The sequence below is a fragment of the Scyliorhinus torazame genome, chromosome 1, assembly GCF_047496885.1.
Source record: "Scyliorhinus torazame isolate Kashiwa2021f chromosome 1, sScyTor2.1, whole genome shotgun sequence".
Taxonomy (NCBI): Eukaryota; Metazoa; Chordata; class Chondrichthyes; order Carcharhiniformes; family Scyliorhinidae; genus Scyliorhinus; species Scyliorhinus torazame.
The window spans coordinates 421,170,920-421,191,801 of NC_092707.1; the positions used below are offsets into that span (position 1 = coordinate 421,170,920).

The 20,882-nt window shown below is 53.2% G+C and overlaps 1 protein-coding gene across 1 annotated transcript in view; it reads right to left on the bottom strand.

Annotated features, from left to right (window-relative positions):
* Positions 1-4,446: 4,446 nt before the first annotated feature.
* The window catches only part of LOC140425068 (protein EFR3 homolog B-like), a 500,803-nt gene continuing 484,367 nt past the window's right edge, over positions 4,447-20,882 (bottom strand). Inside the window, exon 18 of the mRNA XM_072508948.1 lies at positions 4,447-4,648. Within this exon, the coding sequence (XP_072365049.1) occupies positions 4,447-4,648 (202 nt within the window). The remainder of the gene's footprint in view (positions 4,649-20,882) is intronic.

Sequence of the window (20,882 nt, forward strand, 5' to 3'; positions counted from 1 at the left end):
TCATGTCCCCTCCTTGCTCGTCTTAGCTCTCTCTTTAGATCTTTCCTCGCTACCTTGTAACTATCCATCGCCCCAACTGAAACTTCACACTTCATCTTCACATCGGCCTCCTTCTTCCTCTTAACAAGAGATTCCACTTCCTTGGTAAACCACGGTTCCCTCGCTTGACGCCTTCCTCCCTGCCTGACTGGTACATACTTATCAAGAACACGCAGTAGCTGATCCTTGAACAAGCCCCACTTATCCAGTGTGCCCAACACTTGCAGCCTACTTCTCCACCTTATCCCCTCCAAGTCACGTCTAATGGCATCATAATTGCCCTTCCCCCAGCTATAACTCTTGCCCTGCGGTGTATACTTATCCCTTTCCATCATTAACGTAAACGTCACCGAATTGTGGTGACTGTCCCCAAAGTGCTCACCTACCTCCAAATCCAACACCTGGCCTGGTTCATTACCCAAAACCAAATCCAACGTGGCCTCGCCTCTTGTTGGCCTGTCAACATATTGTTTCAGGAAACCCTCCTGCACACACTGTACAAAAAACGACCCATCTATTGTACTCAAACTATATCTTTTCCAGTCAATATTTGGAAAGTTAAAGTCTCCCATAATAACTACCCTGTTACTTTCGCTCTTATCCAGAATCATCTTCGCCATCCTTTCCTCTACATCCCTAGAACTATTAGGAGGCCTATAAAAAACTCCCAACAGGGTGACCTCTCCTTTCCTGTTTCTAACTTCAGCCCATACTACCTCGGAAGAAGAGTCCCCATCTAGCATCCTCTCCACCACCGTAATACTGCTCTTGACTAGCAGCGCCACACCTCCCCCTCTTTTTCCTCCTTCTCGGAGCTTACTAAAACACCTAAACCCCGGAACCTGCAACATCCATTCCTGTCCCTGCTCTATCCATGTCTCCGAAATGGCCACAACATCGAAGTCCCAGGTACCAACCCATGCTGCCAGTTCCCCTACCTTGTTTCGTATACTCCTGGCATTGAAGTAGACACACTTCAAACCACCTACCTGAACACTGGCCCCCTCCTGCGACGTCAAATCTGTGCTCCTGACCTCTGTACTCTCATTCTCCCTTACCCTAAAACTACAATCCAGGTTCCCATGCCCCTGCTGCATTAGTTTAAACCCCCCCAAAGAGCACTAACAAATCTCCCCCCCAGGATATTTGTGCCCCTCAGGTTCAGATGTAGACCATCCTGTCTGTAGAGGTCCCACCTTCCCCAGAAAGAGCCCCAGTTATCCAGAAATCTGAATCCCTCCCGCCTGCACCATCCCTGTAGCCACGTGTTTAAATGCTCTCTCTCCCTATTCCTCATCTCACTATCACGTAGCACGGGCAACAACCCAGAGATAACAACTCTGTTTGTTCTAGTTCTGAGCTTCCATCCTAGCTCCCCGAAGGCCTGCCTGACATCCTTGTCCCCTTTCCTACCTATGTCGTTGGTGCCAATGTGGACCACGACTTGGGGCTGCTCCCCCTCCCCCCTAAGGACCCGGAAAACACGATCCGAGACATCACGTACCCTTGCACCTGGGAGGCAACATACCAAACGTGAGTCTCTCACGCTCCCACAAAATCTCCTATCTGTGCCCCTGACTATAGAGTCCCCAATTACTAATGCTCTGCTCCTCTCCCCCCTTCCCTTCTGAGCAACAGGGACAGACTCCGTGCCAGAGGCCCGTACCCCATGGCTTACCCCTGGTAAGTCCCCCCCCCACAAGTATCCAAAGCGGTATACTTGTTTCTCAGGGGAACGACCGCAGGGGATCCCTTCACTGACTGCTTTTTCCCAGTCCCTCTTACAGTTACCCACCTATCTCCAATCTTTGGTGTAACTAATTCCCTGAAGCTGCTATCTATGTCCCCCTCTGCCTCCCGAATGATCCGAAGTTCTTCCAACTCCAGCTCCAGTTCCCTAACTCGGTCTTGGAGGAGCTGGAGATGGCAGCACTTCCTGCAGGTAAAATCAGCATGGACACTAACTGCATCCCTCACCTCAAACATCCTGCAGGAGGAACATTGCACTCCCTTCCCTGCCATTCCTCTAACTTCCAACCAAGATCTGGCTAACAACTAAATTAAATTTAAAAAAAATAAAAAATAAAAATTAATAATAATAAAATATGGTACTTACCTCACACCAATGGGTTTTATTATTAGGTTAGAGGAGGAGGGCGGGTGGGAGACACTACACGTGTAGTGTCTCGGGTTTCCTCTCCACCAGAATTTATTGGTGAGGGTCTTCCCAGACGTCCGCGGGTCGACTTCCTGTTCCCGCCTAAAACACTAATTAAAAAAAAAAATTCTCAGCTCCTGCTGAAATTGACTAACCAGCCAGCTCCACTCCCGCCGAAATCGACTGGCCTGTCCCTGCAAAGACAAGTGCTTTTAAAGGTTGACTTACCTCCCAGCAACCTCCTTCCGCACTGCTCCCGTGAGGGAGCTCAATAGAGCGAAAGCAGCTCTTCACAAGAGCAATGTGCGTTTTGGAAGCTGTACTCAGCGAAACTCTGGGTCACACACCAAGACAGAGAATACTTCTTCACAGCCCCCGCCGAAGCAAACAAATTTGTCGAGGAGCACGGGCTGGAAAACCACCAGCGAGGGTAGAAATGAGGGGCCCCTGGCAGGGGGCAACAACACGCCGACGGGGGGGAAGGGAGGGGGGAGGCAATGCCAGGCCCCCACCCCCTCGCCACGGCGAGCGCACCCTGAACAAAGAACAGACCATTGCCCGAGGGACCGCTTCAGATGGGAGGCCAGGCCTCCGCACGAGGGAACGAGGGTAGCGGAGAAGGGAGAGCAAGCAAGAGGAGTGCAGGGTAGGATAGGGAAGAGCGGGCAGAAAACCGTAGCGGCCGGGCAGGGGAGAAGCGAGACAGTAACTCCCGAGAGGGGGGCCACCGTACTAGCGGGAAAGCTAGCGCCGGGGGCATGCAACAAAGCAGGGCCGCAGCGCGCCCCCAACAGGGGGGAAGGCGCCAGGCTGGATGTGGGGGGGACCGCTCAACAGAAACGGGAGAGCAAACTGGGACAGGAACAGGGGAAAGAGAGACAAAGGAGGGGATAAGGGAGAGGGGGGAAAAGGGAGAGACTGGGAGGGGGGACACAGAGGGGGAGAGACCGGGGAGGGGGGACACTGAGGGGGAGAGACCGGGGAGGGGGGACACAGGGAGGGAGAGACCGGGGAGGGGGGACACTGAGGGGGAGAGACCGGGGAGGGGGGACACAGGGAGGGAGAGACCGGGGAGGGGAGACACAGGGAGGGAGAGACCGGGGAGGGGGGACACTGAGGGGGAGAGACCGGGGAGGGGGGACACAGGGAGGGAGAGACCGGGGAGGGGGGACACTGAGGGGGAGAGACCGGGGAGGGGGGACACAGGGAGGGAGAGACCGGGGAGGGGGGGACACAGAGGGGGAGAGACCGGGGAGGGGGGACACAGAGGGGGAGAGACCGGGGAGGGGGGACACAGGGAGGGAGAGACCGGGGAGGGGAGACACAGGGAGGGAGAGACCGGGGAGGGGGGACACTGAGGGGGAGAGACCGGGGAGGGGGGACACAGGGAGGGAGAGACCGGGGAGGGGGGACACTGAGGGGGAGAGACCGGGGAGGGGGGACACAGGGAGGGAGAGACCGGGGAGGGGGGGACACAGAGGGGGAGAGACCGGGGAGGGGGGACACAGAGGGGGAGAGACCGGGGAGGGGGGACACAGGGAGGGAGAGACCGGGGAGGGGGGGACACAGGGAGGGAGAGACCGGGGAGGGGGGACACAGAGGGGGAGAGACCGGGGAGGGGGGACACAGAGGGGGAGAGACCGGGGAGGGGGGACACAGAGGGGGAGAGACCGGGGAGGGGGGACACAGAGGGGGAGAGACCGGGGAGGGGGGACACAGAGGGGGAGAGACCGGGGAGGGGGGACACAGAGGGGGAGAGACCGGGGAGGGGGGACACAGAGGGGGAGAGACCGGGGAGGGGGGACACAGAGGGGGAGAGACCGGGGAGGGGGGACACAGAGGGGGAGAGACCGGGGAGGGGGGACACAGAGGGGGAGAGACCGGGGAGGGGGGGACACAGAGGGGGAGAGACCGGGGAGGGGGGACACAGAGGGGGAGAGACCGGGGAGGGGGGACACAGAGGGGGAGAGACCGGGGAGGGGGGACACAGAGGGGGAGAGACCGGGGAGGGGGGACACAGAGGGGGAGAGACCGGGTGCCCTGACCACGGAGGGCAGCAGGTACCCATCCCCTCGGATGTATGTGTCGGACTGTCTAACACTGTGTGTTTTATGTCTCCCCACACTCCAGGAGAAGGCTGCCCATAACCGCCAGGAGTGGGGGAGAACTGGAGGCGGACTCTGCTGAACTCAATGACGTGAGACACTAGGGCCAGCAGATGAATGTCCCATCAAATTCGGAGAAGCCATTTATTGACACATTTCCCCAAGAACTGCCTGGCTGTTGTTTGAGGAGTAATCAGAAGTTAGCTGCAGTCTCATACCTGTGAACTGTGGAATATACGGGATTCCCAGTCTGTCGGAGCTGTAACCACTGCCAGCCACAACCTCACTGATCTTACTCTGTAAGAACAGCAGCTCCTTGTCCAACCTGTCCATAGACTTGGGAATACTGTTGAAAAGAGAAAGGCAACATTGTCATCAATGAGAATGAGCAAGAACCCAGTAAGAGTTGGTAAGACAGTTATTATGACCTGGGCTAGTATCCCAGAGGAGTGGACTAGTGGTCTGGAGATATTCCAGCTGTTCACCCTGGCAACATCTCCCAGTCCCGCCCACAGTGCATTCCCACCGGGGATTTCCCTTGGCGTGGGGCAGCTTCATTGGGCAATGACATTTACAACGGCGGCAGCAGAAGATCCTGCCGCCGGCCAATGGGGGGCAGCCTCGACACACCGAGGAACAGGTCACCGAGAGAGCAGGGAATCTCGTCCTTCCAAATCCCAGCCCAGTCACTGGGAAATTTAAATTCAGTTCATTTGCAAATCTGAAATAAAAATGTAGTCGCTGTAACACTGGTCTTTATTTCAAAAATCTAGATTAAGGAAAGGAAATATGCTAACCTTACCCTGTCTGTGATTCCAGACCCAGAGCAGTGTGAGTGACTCTGTGATTCCAGACCCACAGCAGTGTGAGTGACTCTGTCTGTGATTCCAGACCCACAGCAGTGTGAGTGACTCTGTGATTCCAGACCCACAGCAGTGTGAGTGTCTCTGTCTGTGATTCCAGACCCACAGCAGTGTGAGTGTCTCTGTCTGTGATTCCAGACCTACAGCAGTGTGAGTGACTCTGTGATTCCAGACCCACAGCAGTGTGAGTGACTCTGTGATTCCAGACCCACAGCAGTGTGAGTGACTCTGTCTGTGATTCCAGACCCACAGCAGTGTGAGTGACTCTGTGATTCCAGACCCACAGCAGTGTGAGTGACTCTGTCTGTGATTCCAGACCCAGAGCAGTGTGAGTGACTCTGTCTGTGATCCCAGACCCACAGCAGTGTGAGTGACTCTGTCTGTGATCCCAGACCCACAGCAGTGTGAGTGACTCTGTCTGTGATACCAGACCCACAGCAGTGTCAGTGACTCTGTCTGTGATCCCAGACCCACAGCAGTGTGAGTGACTCTGTCTGTGATTCCAGACCCACAGCAGTGTGAGTGACTCTGTCTGTGATACCAGACCCACAGCAGTGTGAGTGACTCTGTCTGTGATTCCAGACCCACAGCAGTGTGAGTGACTCTGTCTGTGATTCCAGACCCACAGCAGTGTGAGTGACTCTGTCTGTGATTCCAGACCAACAGCAGTGTGAGTGACCCTGTCTGTGATTCCAGACCCACAGCAGTGTGAGTGTCTCTGTCTGTGATTCCAGACCCACAGCAGTGTGAGTGTCTCTGTCTGTGATTCCAGACCTACAGCAGTGTGAGTGTCTCTGTCTGTGATTCCAGACCCACAGCAGTGTGAGTGACTCTGTGATTCCAGACCCACAGCAGTGTGAGTGTCTCTGTCTGTGATTCCAGACCTACAGCAGTGTGAGTGTCTCTGTCTGTGATTCCAGACCCACAGCAGTGTGAGTGACTCTGTGATTCCAGACCCACAGCAGTGTGAGTGTCTCTGTCTGTGATTCCAGACCCACAGCAGTGTGAGTGTCTCTGTCTGTGATTCCAGACCCAGAGCAGTGTGAGTGACTCTGTGATTCCAGACCCACAGCAGTGTGAGTGACTCTGTCTGTGATTCCAGACCCAGAGCAGTGTGAGTGACTCTGTCTGTGATCCCAGACCCACAGCAGTGTGAGTGACTCTGTCTGTGATACCAGACCCACAGCAGTGTCAGTGACTCTGTCTGTGATCCCAGACCCACAGCAGTGTGAGTGACTCTGTCTGTGATTCCAGACCCACAGCAGTGTGAGTGACTCTGTCTGTGATACCAGACCCACAGCAGTGTGAGTGACTCTGTCTGTGATTCCAGACCCACAGCAGTGTGAGTGACTCTGTCTGTGATTCCAGACCCACAGCAGTGTGAGTGACTCTGTCTGTGATTCCAGACCAACAGCAGTGTGAGTGACCCTGTCTGTGATTCCAGACCCACAGCAGTGTGAGTGTCTCTGTCTGTGATTCCAGACCCACAGCAGTGTGAGTGTCTCTGTCTGTGATTCCAGACCTACAGCAGTGTGAGTGTCTCTGTCTGTGATTCCAGACCCACAGCAGTGTGAGTGACTCTGTCAGTGATTCCAGACCCACAGCAGTATGAGTGTCTCTGTCTGTGATTCCAGACCTACAGCAGTGTGAGTGTCTCTGTCTGTGATTCCAGACCCACAGCAGTGTGAGTGTCTCTGTCTGTGATTCCAGACCTACAGCAGTGTGAGTAACTCTGTCTGTGATTCCAGACCGACAGCAGTGTGAGTGACTCTGTCTGTGATTCCAGACCCACAGCAGTGTGAGTGACTCTGTGATTCCAGACCCACAGCAGTGTGAATGTCTCTGTCTGTGATTCCAGACGCACAGCAGTGTGAGTGACTCTGTCTGTGATTCCAGACCCACAGCAGTGTGAGTGACTCTGTCTGTGATTCCAGACCCACAGCAGTGTGAGTGTCTCTGTCTGTGATTCCAGACCCATAGCAGTGTGAGTGTCTCTGTGATTCCAGACCCACAGCAGTGTGAGTGTCTCTGTGATTCCAGACCCATAGCAGTGTGAGTGTCTCTGTCTGTGATTCCAGACCCACAGCAGTGTGAGTGACTCTGTCTGTGATTCCAGACCCACAGCAGTGTGAGTGTCTCTGTCTGTGATTCCAGACCCACAGCAGTGTGAGTGACTCTGTCTGTGATTCCAGACCCACAGCAGTGTGAGTGACTCTGTCTGTGAGTCCAGACCCACAGCAGTGTGAGTGTCTCTGTCTGTGATTCCCGACCCACAGCAGTGTGAGTGACTCTGTCTGTGATTCCAGACCCACAGCATTGTGAGTGACTCTGTCTGTGATTCCAGACCCACAGCAGTGTGAGTGTCTCTGTCTGTGATTCCAGACCCACAGCAGTGTGAGTGACTCTGTGATTCCAGATCCACAGCAGTGTGAGTGACTCTGTGATTCCAGACCCACAGCAGTGTGAGTGTCTCTGTCTGTGATTCCAGACCCAAAGCAGTGTGAGTGACTCTGTGATTCCAGACTCATAGCAGTGTGAGTGTCTCTGTCTGTGATTCCAGACCCACAGCAGTGTGAGTGCTTCTGTGATTCCAGACTCATAGCAGTGTGTGTCTCTGTCTGTGATTCCAGACCCACGGCAGTGTGAGTGACTCTGTGATTCCAGAACCACAGCAGTGTGAGTGCGTCTGTGATTCCAGACTCATAGCAGTGTGAGTGTCTCTGTCTGTGATTCCAGACCCACAGCAGTGTGAGTGACTCTGTGATTCCAGACCCACAGCAGTGTGAGTGACTCTGTCTGTGATTCCAGACCCACAGCAGTGTGAGTGACTCTGTGATTCCAGACCCACAGCAGTGTGAGTGACTCTGTCTGTGATTCCAGACTCACAGCAGTGTGAGTGTCTCTGTGATTCCAGACCCACAGCAGTGTGAGTGACTCTGTCTGTGATTTCAGACCCACAGCAGTGTGAGTAACTCTATCTGTGAGTCCAGACCCACAGCAGTGTGAGTGTCTCTGTCTGTGATTCCAGACCCACAGCAGTGTGAGTGTCTCTGTGATTCCAGACCCACAGCAGTGTGAGTGTCTCTGTGATTCCAGACCCACAGCAGTGTGAGTGACTCTGTCTGTGATTCCAGACCCACAGCAGTGTGAGTGACTCTGTCTGTGATTCCAGACCCACAGCAGTGTGAGTGACTCTGTCTGTGATTCCAGACCCACAGCAGTGTGAGTGTCTCTGTGATTCCAGACCCACAGCAGTGTGAGTGACTCTGTCTGTGATTCCAGACCCACAGCAGTGTGAGTGACTCTGTCTGTGATTCCAGACCCACAGCAGTGTGAGTGACTCTGTGATTCCAGACCCACAGCAGTGTGAGTGACTCTGTCTGTGATTCCAGACCCACAGCAGTGTGAGTGCCTCTGTCTGTGATTCCAGACACATAGCAGTGTGAGTGCCTCTGTCTGTGATTCCAGACCCACAGCAGTGTGAGTGACTCTGTCTGTGATTCCAGACCCACAGCAGTGTGAGTGACTCTGTGATTCCAGACCCACAGCAGTGTGAGTGTCTCTGTCTGTGATTCCAGACCCACAGCAGTGTGAGTGCCTCTGTGATTCCAGACTCATAGCAGTGTGAGTGACTCTGTCTGTGATTCCAGACCCACAGCAGTGTGAGTGTCTCTGTCTGTGATTCCAGACACATAGCAGTGTGAGTGCCTCTGTGATTCCAGACTCATAGCAGTGTGTGTCTCTGTCTGTGATTCCAGACCCACAGCAGTGTGAGTGAATCTGTCTGTGATTCCAGACCCACAGCAGTGTGAGTGACTCTGTGATTCCAGATCCACAGCAGTGTGAGTGTCTCTGTCTGTGATTCCAGACCCACAGCAGTGTGAGTGACTCTGTGATTCCAGGCCCAAAGCAGTGTGAGTGACTCTGTGATTCCAGACCCACAGCAGTGTGAGTGTCTCTGTCTGTGATTCCAGACCCACAGCAGTGTGAGTGACTCTGTGATCCCAGACACACAGCAGTGTGAGTGTCTCTGTCTGTGATTCCAGACCCACAGCAGTGTGAGTGACTCTGTGATTCCAGACCCACAGCAGTGTGAGTGTCTCTGTCTGTGAGTCCAGGCCCACAGCAGTGTGAGTGTCTCTGTGATTCCAGACTCATAGCAGTGTGAGTGTCTCTGGCTGTGATTCCAGACCCACAGCAGTGTGAGTGACTCTGTGATTCCAGACCCACAGCAGTGTGAGTGTCTCTGTCTGTGAGTCCAGACCCACAGCAGTGTGAGTGTCTCTGTGATTCCAGACTCATAGCAGTGTGAGTGTCTCTGTCTGTGATTCCAGACCCACAGCAGTGTGAGTGACTCTGTGATTCCAGACCCACAGCAGTGTGAGTGACTCTGTGATTCCAGACCCACAGCAGTGTGAGTGACTCTGTCTGTGATTCCAGACCCACAGCAGTGTGAGTGACTCTGTGATTCCAGACCCACAGCAGTGTGAGTGTCTCTGTCTGTGAGTCCAGACCCACAGCAGTGTGAGTGTCTCTGTGATTCCAGACTCATAGCAGTGTGAGTGTCTCTGTCTGTGATTCCAGACCCACAGCAGTGTGAGTGACTCTGTGATTCCAGACCCACAGCAGTGTGAGTGACTCTGTCTGTGATTCCAGACCCACAGCAGTGTGAGTGACTCTGTGATTCCAGACCCACAGCAGTGTGAGTGTCTCTGTCTGTGAGTCCAGACCCACAGCAGTGTGAGTGTCTCTGTCTGTGATTCCAGACCCACAGCAGTGTGAGTGACTCTGTGATTCCAGACCCACAGCAGTGTGAGTGTCTCTGTCTGTGAGTCCAGACCCACAGCAGTGTGAGTGTCTCTGTGATTCCAGACCCACAGCAGTGTGAGTGTCTCTGTCTGTGATTCCAGACCCACAGCAGTGTGAGTGACTCTGTGATTCCAGACCCACAGCAGTGTGAGTGTCTCTGTCTGTGAGTCCAGACCCACAGCAGTGTGAGTGTCTCTGTCTGTGATTCCAGACCCACAGCAGTGTGAGTGTCTCTGTCTGTGATTCCAGAACCACAGCAGTGTGAGTGACTCTGTGATTCCAGACCCACAGCAGTGTGAGTGACTCTGTCTGTGATTCCAGACCCACAGCAATGTGAGTGACTCTGTCTGTGATTCCAGACCCACAGCAGTGTGAGTGACTCTGTCTGTGATTCCAGACCCACAGCAGTGTGAGTGTCTCTGTCTGTGATTCCAGAACCACAGCAGTGTGAGTGACTCTGTGATTCCAGACCCACAGCAGTGTGAGTGCCTCTGTGATTCCAGACCCACAGCAGTGTGAGTGTCTCTGTCTGTGATTCCAGACACACAGCAGTGTGAGTGACTCTGTCTGTGATTCCAGACCCACAGCAGTGTGAGTGACTCTGTGATTCCAGACCCACAGCAGTGTGAGTGTCTCTGTGATTCCAGACCCACAGCAGTGTGAGTGTCTCTGTCTGTGATTCCAGACCCACAGCAGTGTGAGTGACTCTGTGATTCCAGACCCACAGCAGTGTGAGTGTCTCTGTGATTCCAGACCCACAGTAGTGTGAGTGTCTCTGTCTGTGATTCCAGACCCACACCAGTGTGAGTGACTCTGTGATTCCAGACCCACAGCAGTGTGTGTGACTCAGTCTGTGATTCCAGACACACAGCAGTGTGAGTGACTCTGTCTGTGATTCCAGACCCACAGCAGTGTGAGTGACTCTGTCTGTGATTCCAGACCCACAGCAGTGTGAGTGACTCTGTGATTCCAGACCCACAGCAGTGTGAGTGACTCTGTCTGTGATTCCAGACCCACAGCAGTGTGAGTGACTCTGTGATTCCAGACCCACAGCAGTGTGAGTGACTCTGTCTGTGATTCCAGACCCAGAGCAGTGTGAGTGACTCTGTCTGTGATCCCAGACCCACAGCAGTGTGAGTGACTCTGTCTGTGATCCCAGACCCACAGCAGTGTGAGTGACTCTGTCTGTGATACCAGACCCACAGCAGTGTCAGTGACTCTGTCTGTGATCCCAGACCCACAGCAGTGTGAGTGACTCTGTCTGTGATTCCAGACCCACAGCAGTGTGAGTGACTCTGTCTGTGATACCAGACCCACAGCAGTGTGAGTGACTCTGTCTGTGATTCCAGACCCACAGCAATGTGAGTGACTCTGTCTGTGATTCCAGACCCACAGCAGTGTGAGTGACTCTGTCTGTGATTCCAGACCCACAGCAGTGTGAGTGTCTCTGTCTGTGATTCCAGACCCACAGCAGTGTGAGTGACTCTGTGATTCCAGACCCACAGCAGTGTGAGTGACTCTGTCTGTGATTCCAGACCCAGAGCAGTGTGAGTGACTCTGTCTGTGATCCCAGACCCACAGCAGTGTGAGTGACTCTGTCTGTGATCCCAGACCCACAGCAGTGTGAGTGACTCTGTCTGTGATACCAGACCCACAGCAGTGTCAGTGACTCTGTCTGTGATCCCAGACCCACAGCAGTGTGAGTGACTCTGTCTGTGATTCCAGACCCACAGCAGTGTGAGTGACTCTGTCTGTGATACCAGACCCACAGCAGTGTGAGTGACTCTGTCTGTGATTCCAGACCCACAGCAGTGTGAGTGACTCTGTCTGTGATTCCAGACCCACAGCAGTGTGAGTGACTCTGTCTGTGATTCCAGACCAACAGCAGTGTGAGTGACCCTGTCTGTGATTCCAGACCCACAGCAGTGTGAGTGTCTCTGTCTGTGATTCCAGACCCACAGCAGTGTGAGTGTCTCTGTCTGTGATTCCAGACCTACAGCAGTGTGAGTGTCTCTGTCTGTGATTCCAGACCCACAGCAGTGTGAGTGACTCTGTGATTCCAGACCCACAGCAGTGTGAGTGTCTCTGTCTGTGATTCCAGACCTACAGCAGTGTGAGTGTCTCTGTCTGTGATTCCAGACCCACAGCAGTGTGAGTGACTCTGTGATTCCAGACCCACAGCAGTGTGAGTGTCTCTGTCTGTGATTCCAGACCCACAGCAGTGTGAGTGTCTCTGTCTGTGATTCCAGACCCAGAGCAGTGTGAGTGACTCTGTGATTCCAGACCCACAGCAGTGTGAGTGACTCTGTCTGTGATTCCAGACCCAGAGCAGTGTGAGTGACTCTGTCTGTGATCCCAGACCCACAGCAGTGTGAGTGACTCTGTCTGTGATACCAGACCCACAGCAGTGTCAGTGACTCTGTCTGTGATCCCAGACCCACAGCAGTGTGAGTGACTCTGTCTGTGATTCCAGACCCACAGCAGTGTGAGTGACTCTGTCTGTGATACCAGACCCACAGCAGTGTGAGTGACTCTGTCTGTGATTCCAGACCCACAGCAGTGTGAGTGACTCTGTCTGTGATTCCAGACCCACAGCAGTGTGAGTGACTCTGTCTGTGATTCCAGACCAACAGCAGTGTGAGTGACCCTGTCTGTGATTCCAGACCCACAGCAGTGTGAGTGTCTCTGTCTGTGATTCCAGACCCACAGCAGTGTGAGTGTCTCTGTCTGTGATTCCAGACCTACAGCAGTGTGAGTGTCTCTGTCTGTGATTCCAGACCCACAGCAGTGTGAGTCACTCTGTCAGTGATTCCAGACCCACAGCAGTATGAGTGTCTCTGTCTGTGATTCCAGACCTACAGCAGTGTGAGTGTCTCTGTCTGTGATTCCAGACCCACAGCAGTGTGAGTGTCTCTGTCTGTGATTCCAGACCTACAGCAGTGTGAGTAACTCTGTCTGTGATTCCAGACCGACAGCAGTGTGAGTGACTCTGTCTGTGATTCCAGACCCACAGCAGTGTGAGTAACTCTGTCTGTGATTCCAGACCCACAGCAGTGTGAGTGACTCTGTGATTCCAGACCCACAGCAGTGTGAATGTCTCTGTCTGTGATTCCAGACGCACAGCAGTGTGAGTGACTCTGTCTGTGATTCCAGACCCACAGCAGTGTGAGTGACTCTGTCTGTGATTCCAGACCCACAGCAGTGTGAGTGTCTCTGTCTGTGATTCCAGACCCATAGCAGTGTGAGTGTCTCTGTGATTCCAGACCCACAGCAGTGTGAGTGTCTCTGTGATTCCAGACCCATAGCAGTGTGAGTGTCTCTGTCTGTGATTCCAGACCCACAGCAGTGTGAGTGACTCTGTCTGTGATTCCAGACCCACAGCAGTGTGAGTGTCTCTGTCTGTGATTCCAGACCCACAGCAGTGTGAGTGACTCTGTCTGTGATTCCAGACCCACAGCAGTGTGAGTGACTCTGTCTGTGAGTCCAGACCCACAGCAGTGTGAGTGTCTCTGTCTGTGATTCCCGACCCACAGCAGTGTGAGTGACTCTGTCTGTGATTCCAGACCCACAGCATTGTGAGTGACTCTGTCTGTGATTCCAGACCCACAGCAGTGTGAGTGTCTCTGTCTGTGATTCCAGACCCACAGCAGTGTGAGTGACTCTGTGATTCCAGATCCACAGCAGTGTGAGTGACTCTGTGATTCCAGACCCACAGCAGTGTGAGTGTCTCTGTCTGTGATTCCAGACCCAAAGCAGTGTGAGTGACTCTGTGATTCCAGACTCATAGCAGTGTGAGTGTCTCTGTCTGTGATTCCAGACCCACAGCAGTGTGAGTGCTTCTGTGATTCCAGACTCATAGCAGTGTGTGTCTCTGTCTGTGATTCCAGACCCACAGCAGTGTGAGTGACTCTGTGATTCCAGAACCACAGCAGTGTGAGTGCGTCTGTGATTCCAGACTCATAGCAGTGTGAGTGTCTCTGTCTGTGATTCCAGACCCACAGCAGTGTGAGTGACTCTGTGATTCCAGACCCACAGCAGTGTGAGTGACTCTGTCTGTGATTCCAGACCCACAGCAGTGTGAGTGACTCTGTGATTCCAGACCCACAGCAGTGTGAGTGACTCTGTCTGTGATTCCAGACTCACAGCAGTGTGAGTGTCTCTGTGATTCCAGACCCACAGCAGTGTGAGTGACTCTGTCTGTGATTTCAGACCCACAGCAGTGTGAGTAACTCTATCTGTGAGTCCAGACCCACAGCAGTGTGAGTGTCTCTGTCTGTGATTCCAGACCCACAGCAGTGTGAGTGTCTCTGTGATTCCAGACCCACAGCAGTGTGAGTGTCTCTGTGATTCCAGACCCACAGCAGTGTGAGTGACTCTGTCTGTGATTCCAGACCCACAGCAGTGTGAGTGACTCTGTCTGTGATTCCAGACCCACAGCAGTGTGAGTGACTCTGTCTGTGATTCCAGACCCACAGCAGTGTGAGTGTCTCTGTGATTCCAGACCCACAGCAGTGTGAGTGACTCTGTCTGTGATTCCAGACCCACAGCAGTGTGAGTGACTCTGTCTGTGATTCCAGACCCACAGCAGTGTGAGTGACTCTGTGATTCCAGACCCACAGCAGTGTGAGTGACTCTGTCTGTGATTCCAGACCCACAGCAGTGTGAGTGCCTCTGTCTGTGATTCCAGACACATAGCAGTGTGAGTGCCTCTGTCTGTGATTCCAGACCCACAGCAGTGTGAGTGACTCTGTCTGTGATTCCAGACCCACAGCAGTGTGAGTGACTCTGTGATTCCAGACCCACAGCAGTGTGAGTGTCTCTGTCTGTGATTCCAGACCCACAGCAGTGTGAGTGCCTCTGTGATTCCAGACTCATAGCAGTGTGAGTGACTCTGTCTGTGATTCCAGACCCACAGCAGTGTGAGTGTCTCTGTCTGTGATTCCAGACACATAGCAGTGTGAGTGCCTCTGTGATTCCAGACTCATAGCAGTGTGTGTCTCTGTCTGTGATTCCAGACCCACAGCAGTGTGAGTGAATCTGTCTGTGATTCCAGACCCACAGCAGTGTGAGTGACTCTGTGATTCCAGATCCACAGCAGTGTGAGTGTCTCTGTCTGTGATTCCAGACCCACAGCAGTGTGAGTGACTCTGTGATTCCAGGCCCAAAGCAGTGTGAGTGACTCTGTGATTCCAGACCCACAGCAGTGTGAGTGTCTCTGTCTGTGATTCCAGACCCACAGCAGTGTGAGTGACTCTGTGATCCCAGACACACAGCAGTGTGAGTGTCTCTGTCTGTGATTCCAGACCCACAGCAGTGTGAGTGACTCTGTGATTCCAGACCCACAGCAGTGTGAGTGTCTCTGTCTGTGAGTCCAGGCCCACAGCAGTGTGAGTGTCTCTGTGATTCCAGACTCATAGCAGTGTGAGTGTCTCTGGCTGTGATTCCAGACCCACAGCAGTGTGAGTGACTCTGTGATTCCAGACCCACAGCAGTGTGAGTGTCTCTGTCTGTGAGTCCAGACCCACAGCAGTGTGAGTGTCTCTGTGATTCCAGACTCATAGCAGTGTGAGTGTCTCTGTCTGTGATTCCAGACCCACAGCAGTGTGAGTGACTCTGTGATTCCAGACCCACAGCAGTGTGAGTGACTCTGTGATTCCAGACCCACAGCAGTGTGAGTGACTCTGTCTGTGATTCCAGACCCACAGCAGTGTGAGTGACTCTGTGATTCCAGACCCACAGCAGTGTGAGTGTCTCTGTCTGTGAGTCCAGACCCACAGCAGTGTGAGTGTCTCTGTGATTCCAGACTCATAGCAGTGTGAGTGTCTCTGTCTGTGATTCCAGACCCACAGCAGTGTGAGTGACTCTGTGATTCCAGACCCACAGCAGTGTGAGTGACTCTGTCTGTGATTCCAGACCCACAGCAGTGTGAGTGACTCTGTGATTCCAGACCCACAGCAGTGTGAGTGTCTCTGTCTGTGAGTCCAGACCCACAGCAGTGTGAGTGTCTCTGTCTGTGATTCCAGACCCACAGCAGTGTGAGTGACTCTGTGATTCCAGACCCACAGCAGTGTGAGTGTCTCTGTCTGTGAGTCCAGACCCACAGCAGTGTGAGTGTCTCTGTGATTCCAGACCCACAGCAGTGTGAGTGTCTCTGTCTGTGATTCCAGACCCACAGCAGTGTGAGTGACTCTGTGATTCCAGACCCACAGCAGTGTGAGTGTCTCTGTCTGTGAGTCCAGACCCACAGCAGTGTGAGTGTCTCTGTCTGTGATTCCAGACCCACAGCAGTGTGAGTGTCTCTGTCTGTGATTCCAGAACCACAGCAGTGTGAGTGACTCTGTGATTCCAGACCCACAGCAGTGTGAGTGACTCTGTCTGTGATTCCAGACCCACAGCAATGTGAGTGACTCTGTCTGTGATTCCAGACCCACAGCAGTGTGAGTGACTCTGTCTGTGATTCCAGACCCACAGCAGTGTGAGTGTCTCTGTCTGTGATTCCAGAACCACAGCAGTGTGAGTGACTCTGTGATTCCAGACCCACAGCAGTGTGAGTGCCTCTGTGATTCCAGACCCACAGCAGTGTGAGTGTCTCTGTCTGTGATTCCAGACACACAGCAGTGTGAGTGACTCTGTCTGTGATTCCAGACCCACAGCAGTGTGAGTGACTCTGTGATTCCAGACCCACAGCAGTGTGAGTGTCTCTGTGATTCCAGACCCACAGCAGTGTGAGTGTCTCTGTCTGTGATTCCAGACCCACAGCAGTGTGAGTGACTCTGTGATTCCAGACCCACAGCAGTGTGAGTGTCTCTGTGATTCCAGACCCACAGTAGTGTGAGTGTCTCTGTCTGTGATTCCAGACCCACACCAGTGTGAGTGACTCTGTGATTCCAGACCCACAGCAGTGTGTGTGACTCAGTCTGTGATTCCAGACACACAGCAGTGTGAGTGACTCTGTCTGTGATTCCAGACCCACAGCAGTGTGAGTGACTCTGTCTGTGATTCCAGACCCACAGCAGTGTGAGTGACTCTGTGATTCCAGACCCAAAGCAGTGTGAGTGACTCTGTCTGTGATTCCAGACCCACAGCAGTGTGAGTGACTCTGTGATCCCAGACCCACAGCAGTGTGAGTGACTCTGTCTGTGATTCCAGACCCACAGCAGTGTGAGTGTCTCTGTGATTCCAGACCCACAGCAGTGTGAGTGACTCTGTGATTCCAGACCCACAGCAGTGTGAGTGTCTCTGTGATTCCAGACCCACAGCAGTGTGAGTGACGCTGTCTGTGATTCCAGACCTACAGCAGTGTGAGTGACTCTGTGATTCCAGACCCACAGCAGTGTGAGTGACTCTGTCTGTGATTCCAGACCCATAGCAGTGTGAGTGCCTCTGTGATTCCAGACTCATAGCAGTATAAGTGTCTCTGTCTGTGATTCCAGACCCACAGCAGTGTGAGTGTCTCTGTGATTCCAGACCCACAGCAGTGTGAGTGTCTCTGTGATTCCAGACCCATAGCAGTGTGAGTGTCTCTGTCTGTGATTCCAGACCCACAGCAGTGTGAGTGACTCTGTCTGTGATTCCAGACCCACAGCAGTGTGAGTGTCTCTGTCTGTGATTCCAGACCCACAGCAGTGTGAGTGACTCTGTCTGTGAGTCCAGACCCACAGCAGTGTGAGTGTCTCTGTCTGTGATTCCCGACCCACAGCAGTGTGAGTGACTCTGTCTGTGATTCCAGACCCACAGCATTGTGAGTGACTCTGTCTGTGATTCCAGACCCACAGCAGTGTGAGTGTCTCTGTCTGTGATTCCAGACCCACAGCAGTGTGAGTGTCTCTGTCTGTGATTCCAGACCCACAGCAGTGTGAGTGACTCTGTGATTCCAGACACACAGCAGTGTGAGTGTCTCTGTGATTCCAGATCCACAGCAGTGTGAGTGTCTCTGTCTGTGATTCCAGTCCCACAGCAGTGTGAGTGACTCTGTGATTCCAGACCCAAAGCAGTGTGAGTGACTCTGTGATTCCAGACTCATAGCAGTGTGAGTGCCTCTGTCTGTGATTCCAGACACATAGCAGTGTGAGTGCCTCTGTCTGTGATTCCAGACACATAGCAGTGTGTGTCTCTGTCTGTGATTCCAGACCCACAGCAGTGTGAGTGAATCTGTCTGTGATTCCAGACCCACAGCAGTGTGAGTGACTCTGTGATTCCAGATCCACAGCAGTGTGAGTGTCTCTGTCTGTGATTCCAGACCCACAGCAGTGTGAGTGACTCTGTGATTCCAGACCCAAAGCAGTGTGAGTGACTCTGTGATTCCAGACCCACAGCAGTGTGAGTGTCTCTGTCTGTGATTCCAGACACATAGCAGTGTGAGTGCCTCTGTGATTCCAGACTCATAGCAGTGTGTGTCTCTGTCTGTGATTCCAGACCCACAGCAGTCTGAGTGAATCTGTCTGTGATTCCAGACACACAGCAGTGTGAGTGACTCTGTCTGTGATTCCAGACCCACAGCAGTGTGAGTGACTCTGTGATTCCAGACCCACAGCAGTGTGAGTGTCTCTGTCTGTGATTCCAGACCCACAGCAGTGTGAGTGACTCTGTGATTCCAGACCCACAGCAGTGTGAGTGACTCAGTGATTCCAGACTCATAGCAGTGTGAGTGTCTCTGTCTGTGATTCCAGACCCACAGCAGTGTGAGTGACTCTGTGATTCCAGACCCACAGCAGTGTGAGTGTCTCTGTCTGTGATTCCAGACCCACAGCAGTGTGAGTGACTCTGTGATTCCAGACCCACAGCAGTGTGTGTGACTCTGTCTGTGATTCCAGACCCACAGCAGTGTGAGTGACTCTGTCTGTGATTCCAGACCCACAGCAGTGTGAGTGTCTCTGTGATTCCAGACCCACAGCAGTGTGAGTGTCTCTGTCTGTGATTCCAGACCCACAGCAGTGTGAGTGACTCTGTGATTCCAGACCCAAAGCAGTGTGAGTGACTCTGTGATTCCAGACCCACAGCAGTGTGAGTGTCTCTGTCTGTGATTCCAGACCCACAGCAGTGTGAGTGACTCTGTGATTCCAGACACATAGCAGTGTGAGTGCCTCTGTGATTCCAGACTCATAGCAGTGTGAGTGTCTCTGTCTGTGATTCCAGACCCACAGCAGTGTGAGTGACTCTGTGTTTCCAGACCCACAGCAGTGTGAGTGACTCTGTCTGTGATTCCAGACCCACAGCAGTGTGAGTGACTCTGTGATTCCAGACCCACAGCAGTGTGAGTGACTCTGTCTGTGATTCCAGACCCACAGCAGTGTGAGTGTCTCTGTCTGTGATTCCAGACCCATAGCAGTGTGAGTGTCTCTGTCTGTGATTCCAGACCCACAGCAGTGTGAGTGACTCTGTGATTCCAGACCCACAGCAGTGTGAGTGACTCTGTGATTCCAGACCCACAGCAGTGTGAGTGTCTCTGTGATTCCAGACTCATAGCAGTGTGAGTGTCTCTGTCTGTGATTCCAGACCCACAGCAGTGTGAGTGACTCTGTCTGTGATTCCAGACCCACAGCAGTGTGAGTGACTCTGTCTGTGATTCCAGACCCACAGCAGTGTGAGTGTCTCTGTCTGTGATTCCAGACCCACAGCAGAGTGAGTGTCTCTGTCTGTGATTCCAGACCCACAGCAGTGTGAGTGTCTCTGTGATTCCAGACTCATAGCAGTGTGAGTGTCTCTGTCTGTGATTCCAGACCCACAGCAGTGTGAGTGTCTCTGTGATTCCAGACCCACAGCACTGTGAGTGTCTCTGTCTGTGATTCCAGACCCACAGCAGTGTGAGTGACTCTGTGATTCCAGACCCACAGCAGTGTGAGTGTCTCTGTCTGTGATTCCAGACCCGCAGCAGTGTGAGTGACTCTGTCTGTGATTCCAGACCCACAGCAGTGTGAGTGACTTTGTCTGTGATTCCAGACCCACAGCAGTGTGAGTGCCTCTGTGATTCCAGACCCACAGCAGTGTGAGTGTCTCTGTGATTCCAGACCCACAGCAGTGTGAGTGACTCTGTCTGTGATTCCAGACCCACAGCAGTGTGAGTGCCTCTGTGATTCCAGACCCACAGCAGTGTGAGTGTCTCTGTGATTCCAGACCCACAGCAGTGTGAGTGACTCTGTGATTCCAGACCCACAGCAGTGTGAGTGTCTCTGTCTGTGATTCCAGACCCACAGCAGTGTGAGTGTCTCTGTCTGTGATTCCAGACCCACAGCAGTGTGAGTAACTCTGTCTGTGATTCCAGACCCACAGCAGTGTGAGTGACTCTGTGATTCCAGACCCACAGCAGTGTGAGTGACTCTGTCTGTGATTCCAGGCCCACAGCAGTGTGAGTGACTCTGTGATTCCAGACCCACAGCAGTGTGAGTGACTCTGTCTGTGATTCCAGACCCACAGCAGTGTGAGTGTCTCTGTCTGTGATTCCAGACCCACAGCAGTGTGAGTGTCTCTGTCTGTGATTCCAGACCCACAGCAGTGTGAGTGTCTCTGTCTGTGATTCCAGACACACAGCAGTGTGAGTGACTCTGTGATTCCAGACCCACAGCAGTGTGTGTGACTCTGTCTGTGATTCCAGACCCACAGCAGTGTGAGTGACTCTGTCTGTGATTCCAGACCCACAGCAGTGTGAGTGACTCTGTCTGTGATTCCAGACCCACAGCAGTGTGAGTGACTCTGTGATTCCAGACCCACAGCAGTGTGAGTGACTCTGTCTGTGATTCCAGACCCACAGCAGTGTGAGTGACTCTGTGATCCCAGACCCACAGCAGTGTGAGTGACTCTGTCTGTGATTCCAGACCCACAGCAGTGTGAGTATCTCTGTGATTCCAGACCCACAGCAGTGTGAGTGACTCTGTCTGTGATTCCAGACCCACAGCAGTGTGAGTGTCTCTG